Source organism: Acanthisitta chloris, unplaced genomic scaffold (genome assembly GCF_000695815.1).
Source record: "Acanthisitta chloris isolate BGI_N310 unplaced genomic scaffold, ASM69581v1 scaffold18296, whole genome shotgun sequence".
Lineage (NCBI taxonomy): Eukaryota > Metazoa > Chordata > Aves > Passeriformes > Acanthisittidae > Acanthisitta > Acanthisitta chloris.
The window spans coordinates 69534-81593 of NW_008678921.1; the positions used below are offsets into that span (position 1 = coordinate 69534).

Sequence of the window (12060 nt, forward strand, 5' to 3'; positions counted from 1 at the left end):
TAAAATACTGTTGTCTTTCTGCCTTAACTTATTGCAGCTTGGTGGTCATTGGGCACATAGGATCAAGACTGAGCCTCACTCATTACCAGCTCTGAACTCACTGCATTGTCTTCTCACAGAATGGGTAAGTTGACCACCTGAGGTCATCCAGTCCAACCCTGCTTGAGCAGAGTCCCCTCAGAGCACATTGCTCAGGACTGTGTTCAGAGGGCAAGATACAAGTGTGAGTAGTGCCAGAGAAAGGACTAGAAGTGGTAGGTGGGAACACCAGGCCACAACGTGAGATGGGATGCAACACAGTTACAGCCATATAGCAGACGTCCCAAAGTACAGCCCTCCCTTCTGTTCACACACTTCTGCTGGAGATTTCTGTGTGCTGGAACTTGAGCACTTCAACATAAAGGAAAAGTGATGCCCTTACTCTGTGGATGGTCTTTTTCCCTCAAAATTGTGCAAATGGGCTTCCGGCATAGTCCCTGGGCTTCCACTGGATCCAATCCCAAGTAACAGCCCTTGTTATTAAAGCATAAGCAAAGGCAGCACAGGGAAGAGAAATCTTAGCTCACCTGGAAGCAATTCTAGCAAATGAGTCCCAAGGAGAGCACTTTCTGAGGACCAGCCTCTCTTTTTAATGAAGCACCACATAAGCAAATACAATCAACATCAGGAGGAACCAAAAAGTGAGTCAGACAAGTCATGTTATGTATGCATCACTATTACACCATAATTCCAAGGTAAATCCTTACTGGTTTCCTTAGGCAGGCCCAAATAGATCAAAGGGACTGAAAACTGCTTCAAATATTTACCGCAGAAGATTAAGATCCACCAGTGATACAGATCTTAGCGCTGTTCCAACTAAGACTATACTCAGAACTAAAATGTATCTTGACAAGCAGTAAAGCAAAGCACTCCAGGAGTGTCTGTACCACAAACAGAGGTTGCAGGTTGGACTCGTCTTTAGAAAACAAGTCTACATGGGAAAAAAGATGCTGCCAAAACTTCCTGGGACAGAGAGAGTTTGAGGGCAGAACTACAGCACTGAATGATGTGACAGGACAGCAACCAATGTTCAGCTTTTAGTACACTTCCATCTACTGACAGATGATGCTTTTGATTTCCGAGAGAAAAAAAACACAAACGAACCTTTCACTGCTGCAGGCATTGACACCCACTGAGGGGAAAAAACCTAAGTGGATAATTCCCAAACATCCTAATATCAAAACTGGTTTTACATGTTGCTTTTATCTAGACCATATATAAACTTAAACTCATATCTCAGAAGAAAGAAATTATGATCAAAAAAATGACTTTATCCTTAAAGATGCAGGAGAAGAATCACTGTTCACAATGACCTATTTTTCAGAGGAATACGCAAAAAGATAGCATTTTCTTTAATACAGAAAAAAACCCTATTTTTTAATACCTTTTATTTTTTAAAATCAGAAAATAATGGCAAAACAGTAGCTGCAAAATGCAGATTTCTATTTAGGACCTTCTTCTAATGACTCTGAAAAAAAATCTTTTTAGATTTCACTTCTAAGGAGCTGTATTAACATCACATTGGGCACTTCCTAAAGTACTTTAAATGTGTACTTCGGAAGAGTGATTAGGGACTACTTAGTGAATTAATGAGGTTACTCTGTGTTACTCCTTAGTGAAACACCGACTTCAAGTTAATGAGGTTACTCTACAACCTACGCTGCAGCTCTTGCTAATTACTTTAAGTCTTACAGCTCTGGATTCTGATTCTGACCCAACTTCATTCCCGCACTCTCAGGATAAGAACTTCTGCTACTTACTATCTTTCAAGTCTTCCACCCACCATGTTTCAAAGGTCTTGCTGGAAGACAGGTTCGTCCGAAATAGGTAACTATTCTATATCGATATTTACCATTTATATTCTAATCTATTAATATTAGGGCAGCAAAGCATTCTCCATTCCCTGTACTGACATCAAGGAAAGACCTAAACCATATAAAAAAGTGGTGATTCTGTATAAATTGTATTTAAACATGTTCAGACTTTGTGTTAAAATGAGCTATTAGATCGTAAAGACCATGATGCACAAATTCTTTAACATACATTCTTCCTTGCAGAAAACTCAACGAATCTAAAAGCATTTTTTAAATATCACAGTAGCCTTGGTGTCAAGAACGGCTAGGAAAATTTGTCAATATCATTATATTACTACAGAATTCAGAGCCCTATAATTAGCATAACTCCATATGCTGACACACTTCTGAACCTTTACACACACACCCACCTCTTTAGGAACAGGAATATCCACAGGGATACAAAATGCTTAAATAGCTACAGCAGTAAGCTCCTGCCAGTGCTAATCCCCTAAACTCTAATGAAGTGACTCAGCTGATTTTACAGCTTGCCAGTGTAAAAAGATACCAAGGAAGTAAAAATAGGCACTGTGAACTCATTTCTGTGATTACATTTCATATTTTAATGCACTTCAAATCTTGAGCTAAGACAGCAGCAATAATGGTGAAGACTATTGTTGTGCTTAGAAAAAAACCAAAAGAAGGAAAAGAGCCAACTCCACTTCATCCCCAAAACGGTTAATACAACCAGTGCTAGCACTGGGGTGTTACCCGGTCCCAGAGTAACCGCTGGATTCAGCGACGCGGAGCCCCTGGCATGTGACAAAGCCTTCGGCCTCAGGCGCCTGGTCCAAGACATGTGACTTGTGGCAGAAAACCAAGCTCAGCTGCCTGCCAGCACTTGTGCTGGATCTTTAATGCATACCATCTGCTGAGGCCAGTTATAAGTGGGAAAATAAGGAATTCTATGTGCCTACAGTACTTAATAATTTTAAATACAAATTAAAATATTGAAGTTAAACCTTATTAGCAACTGGTTTTGAGGAAAAATATCCCAGTCAAGTATTTACAACAATTTGTGACACAAATTTCAAACTCTGAAGAACATCCTGCACAACTGATTTGTTCTTAAAGCAATAGAAATTCCAACTAATTTTTGATTAATGATTGTTTTCCTTTTCTGTAGTTCTTTCTATGGGAGGAGATCTCAGACTTTCCTTCATTGTTTCTTTTGCTGAAAGACTGTTCTGTTTCTGTGTATGAACCAAAACCAATCAAGCTGAAGCACAAGAGAACTGCCCACACACCTGCACTGCCTGTATGCTTTCTTTTGGACACACTTCCAAAACATGTTTTCCTGTAATACTATTACAGAACAAATAAAGACCAGAAAACATCTACGTCGGTAAAAGACTTAAGACATACCATACTATATTTTAAAGGTACAAGGAAGAAGCAACTAAAAATTAACTGCTCATTTAGAAACTTTTAGCAGAATTACAAAATATTAAAATTTTCACAGCTCTGAATCTCTACTTTTAACTGCAATCACGGCTCAGGCCAACAAAATTATGCTAGAGAATAAAGAATTCCATCCTGTATCCACTCCAGTGAAACTCCATGTTATTAGAAATTAAAAGAAATGAGTTTAAAATTCAAATTTGACATTTAAAGACAACTTCAAACTTCCTTTTAGCTAAACAAATGTCAGAGAGCTGAACCCTCTTCTGGGAGTTCCCTATTAGGAAGGAACACATCTAAGTCTTCAACTGCACAGTCAATAAATACTAGTTGTGTAAAATGAAAGATAAGAAAAAAATGCGTAAGAAGAAACAGCTTCTACAGGATAAGTAATTTTTATATTTCCTAAATAAGTTATCATTAGATTTGCTCTTAAATTTACAAAGGATGTGTCAGGCTGCCTTTAGTATTTTTCAGTATCTTGCAAAAGCTATGCCATGCCTCAGGGCAGCAATTCCACACAAGTTTATTCTCTTGTCTCCAGCACTTTGTAAATATTTTGTAGAAACTTGATCCACAATACCTGAATAAATTAAAGAACTTGAAACTACAGGTATTTCTGCCTACAACTTCCACTAGGAGCAAGCTCAATTCTGCGAACAGGTAATGCTTCAAGTACACATTATATTTGTTAACATTTCAAAAGGAAATATGAAATTAAAACAAAATGAATTATTCTGCTCATGTGCCTAAATACACACATCTCCCCAACAGCTTCTGCAGGATTTCCAGGTGCTCAAAAAGAGAACTGAGTTAAACAAGAAAACTTCCACTTCCCCATTACCAATCTACTGAACATCTGTGCTATCTATGCCTCTTCCTAGGAGGCCACCATTAAAAGTCACTTGACTAGTACAGTCACCCAAGAAAGGAAGTCTCTATTTGAAATTCCTCTAACACCTTTCTTATTGGTCTCATCCAATCTACTAGAAGCTGGACTCTTGCAAAAGGTCATTTACTTGCTACCTTAAAATTCTGCACCCATCTTTTGCATAGTACTTGCAAGACTAACTTCAATTTTACCTCACACATGAAACTCTGAATAAAACAAAGGCTCCTTGATGATACTACGAGAAAAAAAAAAAAGCAGCAGACTAGTACATAGTGACAATATGATGACTTACACAGTTGTCTGGACTACCCAGAGGCAGAGGCACAGGCTCATTTAAACAAAATGTGGTTTAACACACACAAATGCCAAGTTACAGATCTGAGTCTGGGCAATACATCAAGTCATACCTTAGAAGCAAGCAATCATATCTTTGAAAGCAACTCTGAAGAGAGGTAACGAAAACCACACTTAGAGTACAACATTTTGGAAACATCTAACTAAATTTGGCATATTTAGCTGCTAACAGAAAGGCAAATGTACTGCAGTAAACAGAATGGATACAGGCAACACTGGAAAATATTCCTGAAAAACTTGTAAACTATAGAACTGGAGAGGTGGAGGAGGATCAAGAGCTGATGAGATCCTTGTGTGCAAGTACAATCAGAACAGTACTGGCTTTTAATCTAAAAGGAAAAGGTAGACTGACTGTACTGCACAGAACTCATATGGAAAAGAACAAGCAAATTTCAACAAAAAAAGACATTTTAGACAGCAGATTAAATAGCAAAATGGGGTAAAATTAGACAGAATGCCCTCTCAGAAGCATTAGCTACACACTGCACTTGTATCAACGAAGATGCTCAATCCATTAATAACCAGGTAAAATACAAGGACCTATGACGGAAAAGAGGATGTCAATTTAGATGACCTAATCTTCCCTTCCGGCCTTTGCAACCATTAAGATTCTCAAAATAACTAGACAAGTTTAATTAATCTCTGTAATACCAGTGACAACAAGGCCATAATTCCCATTTTAGAAAGAGCAACCAGAAAGACAGTAGTATTTTAAAACTCTTATAACTGCAGAAAGAAAACAGAAAAATCCACACCCAACCACAAAAAATAGCCTTAAAAAGAAATAATTCTAAACATTTTGCTGTAATAAGACAGCTCCCTGAAACATCCAATACACACCCCTACTTTCACCTCAGAAAATCACTCTATATGATGCTGAAGATCATGTTGGAGCCCCCAGAGTAAATTACCGCAGTGCTGGTATTTCACTGCTGCCATACCCTCTGCCTTCATTAAAGGGCAAAAAAAAAGTAAGCAGGACTCACATGAGACTTGTCACTACACAGGTCACAAAATTGCATTTGAGGGAGATGTCTGCATTAGTCCAAACCAATAATTCACTAAGAACATATGCTCTGCATGGTTTAAACGAATGAAAACTGTAGTCCATTGTTGACAGCAATACTTATCCCAATTGGCTGCACTCCAGCAGAAAACTGTAACAACGGTCTGACTTTTTGTTTCCTAAGAACAACAAAAGGAGCAAATCTGTAGGACACACAACATGAAACCACCCTGACTCAAACAGAGCTGCCCTCTCAGTCTGTTAGTTTTCCTATGATCATTAACCTGTTAAAGGGCACGTCACTACTGTCTGAAGCACAAAGATGTTTTTAAAACCAGTCGAGATTGTAAAATATTCCTGAAAACCAGCACTTTGGATTCCTATCCCTATCTCTACAAGAAAAATTGTTTTTCTCTCTATAACTAATTTTGATTTACTGGAGTTATACAATCCTGATAGGAGAAAGTAGTTTTAAGCAATCAGGTGGAGGTAAAGCTTAATTGGTGCACGCTGTTCTAACAGTCTTTGGCTCATTAGAATTTCTTTTAATGCTTGTTACTACATGCTAGCAAATAAAAGATATAGAGATAAACCTTTTCCTTCATGTATAGTACTTTAGAAAAAACAATGTTCAATGTACATTAAAGTAAACATTTTTGATCTGCAAAATAAACTGAAAGGATTTCTATTTTACATATAAAACCCTAAATTCCAATCCCTTGTATAATTTGGTTTTATTTGTCAAACGAGCTGATAGTTCTTGATCATTTTTTTCCAACCAAATCTGTTAATGCTAAACATGCAGAGGTGACTTAGGGAACAGTCAAACGGGAAGATATGGTTCCTCATTAATAAGACCTATTTCATCTGCTGTGTAAAAAACATTTTACTCAAGTTTCACTTTATTTGTTGCACTAGTGCCTTGTTCTACAAATTTTCTATGTAATTAGGGAAAATATATAAATAACATCTTGCTTGCTAAGTACTTTTACTGCGGCAGACAGGAAAAGAAAAAAGCAGCAGAAAGCCTAAACTAAAGGAGTACTCATTTTATTCCACAAAAAAAAATTACCAGACAGCAAAATCAGCTAAATTGAAACACCTATGCAAACTAGAGCTATATTAATAATATGAGATTGCAACTAATAGCCCCTACATAGTGTTTAAATTGCTACAGGTAATTTCAAAGACAAAAACCTCCATCATTTCAAATCAAGCTTATATAAAATGCATACTTAAAACTCCTGTTAGAGTGGATTTAATAGCACAGAGTTTAACTACAATTTGGGACCAACACTTCTAATGACAACAGTTTAGCTATTTTACTCCAATTCAACTACTTAATAGAACCATTTCTATTCAGTTTCTGAAGCTCAAGCTATTGGCTTTTGCTGCTGGTAAAATGTTAGCCGTTCTTCTGGCTAAGTCACTAGCAGAGTCTGTGACTCATTATCATCATAAGACGAATACGCCACTGACTTTTGTAATGTTAACATATGAGTAACTTTAAAAACCTGTAAATTGCTGCATATCCCACACTGTTGTGATACAGCTAGAACTCTGCAAGAACACTACAAAATCCTGCACCATACACTTGTGCTTGCTTCTGGTTTTAGGCTGATCCGGAACACTAGTTCCAATATTCATTACTCTTGTACAGAAGCGAAGTATTAGCTTTAAAACATAACATTTCCTTGAGAATATGTTTACAAAGTAACCCTGTGACTTTACTGCAATAATGAAGCACAAGATTCTGAATCCAACATGTCAATACGGGTTTGTTTCCCCTTCAACTTTGTGCTTTCTTTGCCAACTATGACCGTGTATTGCCCTTAGCTCCTTAAGAAATCAGTCTGGAATCAGTGCTGTGCTTTTAGGGAAAGTGCATAGCATTCACGTCAATATTTTTAATGTGTTTTTGTTTCACAGCTTTGCCAGTCCTCACCATATGCAGCTTTTAATCACCAGATGTACTTCACTAAAATGATGAGCTCTTTCTTAGCTTACGTCACAAAAGCAAATAATTTATGTAAAATACCTAATATTTAAAGTCACTCTGACTGATCCCTGAAAAACATCACATTCTGTTCTCCAAGAAACTGACTGTTTTAGAAGTCCACCTTCCATCTTCCAGTTGTTGCACAGATGAAAAAATTTCTTTAAAGTTTTGTCAACATAATTAATAGCAATAAACAATTCCAAGACCTTGAAATAACATCTGCAGAGCATCCAAAAATTGGGAATGCTGGTCTTGTTTGGTAGTAGGAAAAAAAAAAAAGCGTTGAAAAGTCTAGAGGTTGGTTTTCTTACCAACAGAAAAATATGTCCACATTATAGATCAGGCATACACCAAAAATATTTTCAAAATTAGCACCCAAAAGTGTGTTTGGCAGCCTTTCTGCCACACAGTAAATCTCCTATTTAGGCAAACAACAATTTCTTTTAAAACACAGCTGAAAAGCAACTTGAAAATATATCCATGATTATTTTAGTTACACTCTCTCAGCACATGACAATTTTGGCTATTCAAACTGCCATTTGGAAAGATTTTAAAAATACTTCTCAAGACATCATCTACTTCTTACAGCTTCAAAATAAATAAAGTCACCTTGAAATGCAGACTGGGATACCACAGGCACCCCAGACAATCCACTGAGAAGCTCTCCACTGAAGACTATACACCTTTGCTTTCCCGTATTTCCAGTTATGCAGCTCCACCTCCAGTGCTCATCAGACACCTCTATCTGCTGTAATTCACTGTAACAGCAGAGAACTACCCATCTTCAGGGGATTTAAAGAGCAGTTTGCTCTTCCAGTGCATTAGACAAGTCAGTAAGCCTGACAGTGACATGAGGCAAGAATATGGTTGGGATAAATGGGAAGAAGCAGCTGTGCCTTTTGAAGGTAATGGGTACCATGTCAGCTCACCAGCCACTGAGGTACCAGATCATACACTTCTGTATATTCACAGTGCCAATCACAACTAGCAGTTTTAACTCTATTGTAAAATCACTTCAAGAAGCAGAGAACCTTGGTAACTTCTTCCCCAATTTATATTTTATTCCCTTCTTTTTGAGGGAAACTTACATCAGCAAAAGAAATAAACAACTTAAAAGACCAGTAAAATTAAATTACACCAAGACTCAAAACAAAAATTAAAGTGCCAAATGGCATTTTAAATGTTTCTTCTTTCAGACATAAAAAATAACTTTAAAACCACAATAGTGTCATAATAGAGCATTCATTATCTACACCAAGAAAAAAACCCCACTTGGACTATTTAATTCATTTGTATTGAAATGAAAGTCTGTTTTAAAGAAGATGCATAAAACCCACAACTGGTTTATATTTTTAAAGCTGACATTTCATTCTTGATTCTCAAATACCCAGAAGATATCCTAACACATCCTTATGCCTAAACTTCTACTTCTGTTCTGTACTGAATATCCTGGAGCAGGCAGTTCACCTAGATTTGTCAGAAAAATTCATTCTTAACTACCGAGTTCTTTTCTACAATGGCAAATTCTGAGGCTGCAAACATAGTGCTCCACCAGTATCAGTACTATGAGGGCAGATAGGCAGTGGAATGGATCTCCCCACAGCAAGCCTCTTGCAAGTCAGTTTTACCTGTAAGCTCACCAAGGCCAAGAACAGGCAACTTCAGTTCTAAAGCACTGTACAGAATTGTGCTCACTCTTATGGAACTATTACACATACAAACATTAGAGATGTATGAATTTTATGTTTCCTGTAACAAATGCATTTGTGAAAGATGAACAGCTTTTAAGAGATAAGCACAAAACCTGTTTATTTCAGAGCTAGGAAGAGCTCTGAACAGCTCACAGCTGTAACAAACAGCATAACAAACTTCTTAGAGGTTTGTAAACCCACACATCTAAAGAGCAGGATGTATTGGGAATACACTAGCCATACTCTAAAGTGAGAGCAATGACAAAAACATGGAAAATAGGCAAGAGCATCAAAATCACAAGAGAGGAAACACAAAAATAGTCTTGAGAGGTCAGGCCTAAAAGTTGTGAATGTTTAGACTTTTGCTACTTCTTTCCATGCTCCTTGTGGGCCTGCACAGGAAGTAGTGTAACACAGGCACCACAACACTATTAAGTAACAGAAGTGATTACATCAGCATTTTGTGCTGTGAGAAACAAAAAGGAGTAAGTGCAGGGACTGTGCTGCATGACATGTACAAACACAGTTCAGAAGGAAAGTGGCATGAACAGTAACACAAACCAAAGAACTGTGTGAACAGTGGTTACTATTTGTGATTTTTGCTTGGATTTACAGAGCTTAAAAAAAAGCTACATCTCTCACTAAGTGTTGGGAGAGTACAGGTGCTTAAACACATCTAGGGGATCATTATAATTCCAGTGGCAAAAGAAGAGTTTTTCTACCATTAAAAAACAAATCCCCACACAACACTTGTACAGTGATTAGTGGAAAGAAATGTATTAAGTGCTGCAATCAGATCCTATGTCAGAACAGGTACTGAGTATCCCTCAAACAACACCAACATTTTAAATCAGACTTCAGGCAACATTAACAGAAACTCTTCGTTTCACTGATCTACACTGAAGTTCAGTCTGTAAAAACATTTTTGAGGCTGAAGGTTTCTAGGAATGTTAAATGTTACAATCAGCTACTGGGAAAGGAAAATAACATTCCACAGACAGAATCCAAAGCTACTTACGTTTCAAAACAGCGATCCACGTTGTCTGACATCAGCAGCAGCATGCATAGCTGTTCCAGTGCTATTAGCTGCATATCCCTCTCATCTCCCTGCCCCATCTGCAGCCATTCCAGCAACGTGTCTGGGTCCACATCTGCCATGGTTTGTTTTTTTGTAAAAAAAAAAAAAAAAAAAAAAAAAAAAAAGCCACCACCACTTAAATTAAAAAGTACCAAAAATATCCTTTAATTGCTCAGGCCAGACTAACTTCAGCACAATTAATTTCTCTCTTTAGCCACTTGTGCAGTTTTCACCTGGAAAGAAAAAGTAAAAAAAAAAAGTAATCACCATCACAATCTTGTCATTGAAGTTCTTGCATTTACTCCTCTCTAAACTGTGTAGCACATTTTTGGGCTGACATTAAGAAAACTTCCACATGTTTTACCAACAGGTTTTTTCAAGTTTTATGGGCAAGTAAGAGGATAAGTCAAAATTAAAGCAAGAAAAGTTGTGCTTAACCCTTTTGTGTATTCTCAGAGAGAAACTGCTGTCTTGCCCACCCACTTCCCTTTAAAATCACTTTCATTATAAAGTGTTCAACTATATGAAATGAGTTACCTTCTCACTAAAGTATTCAAATACAGAAAAACATCAAATTTCACATTTCAAATAAAATTCCACAAAAGAAAAAACTGAGATGTGCAACTACAGACTTGCAGAATCTTTGCAAAAGTGTTCTAAATCCTGCATATTTTAAAATAGCATCCAAACACAAGGAAAATAGGCTAAGTCAAAGGATAAAAAAAGGCTATGTAAGAATCGCTTCCATTTTCAAGAGCTAGGGATTTGTTGGGTTGTTTGGGGATTTTTGTTTAGAAAAAATGTATAGCTTTTAAAAATGCAGTGAATAATTCAAATAATTCATGTACATATAAGGAAAACAACATTATTTGTTGGCCCAGTGCCGTAGTTGTACATGCAAGTTGAAGACCAAAAAAGTCCCTTTAAAATGTTAAGAGATATTTTTGACCTATGTGCTTGCTTTTTACTTTGTGCTTTACAAGCAAATAGCCAAATTCACCTCCCATGCCTGAAAACACTGCAAAGATGACTATGTTCATAAACACTAAAAAATTACAAACCAATTCCTTCGAATTAAATATACAAGGAAAAAATACTCTTTTCAAAATATAACTTACAGGAAAAGAATTAGTTAACCAAACACTCAGGTAAATACGAAACGCTGGACAGTGTCCCCACAAACTGGGGGGAGGTAGTGTGGGAGGCTTGATCTGGACAAAGTCTGCCTACTTGTTTACGTGCTGCTAATGAGTTAATAGTTAAAAAATAACTCCATCAAGGGCACAAAATCGAATCGGAATTTAGTATTCTATGGAGAAACACTCACTGAATCAGCAGTGCTGTTTCACAATAGCTTTGAACTCAAAGATGTGACAAAAGTATGACAGAGAGGATTTTTATGTGATTTAGGACCATAACATTACACATCAGTCAATTACTGCTTGCCAGTTACGTATTTGATATTGCTGCAGTCCTCCTCTTTAAAAGCTATTCAGTGTTACTAAATTAACTTTCTGTGCTTTGAACAACTCCTATGACCCTCCGAGCTGCTTGCAGACTGTACTTCCAGCTCCGGCACTAAATAAAACACCGCTTCCAGCCCGTAAAAATGCGAGCGCGTTCGCAGTACCGTCCCTCTCCTTAACGCGACTAACTCGCTACTCCCGAAGGAGCAGGGAGACGGAGAAGAGAAACACGGACACTACGAGAGGCGCCGACAGCGGGGCAAGCTCGACACAGGCACCTG

General features: G+C 37.4%; 1 protein-coding gene across 1 annotated transcript in view; it reads right to left on the bottom strand.

The window, feature by feature from the left end:
- Nucleotides 1-10393, bottom strand: part of HECTD1 (HECT domain containing E3 ubiquitin protein ligase 1) — a 56240-nt gene extending 45847 nt beyond the window's left edge. The window contains exon 1 of the mRNA XM_009077107.1: nucleotides 10254-10393. Coding sequence (XP_009075355.1) covers nucleotides 10254-10393 — 140 coding nt within the window. The remainder of the gene's footprint in view (nucleotides 1-10253) is intronic.
- Nucleotides 10394-12060: the final 1667 nt, after the last annotated feature.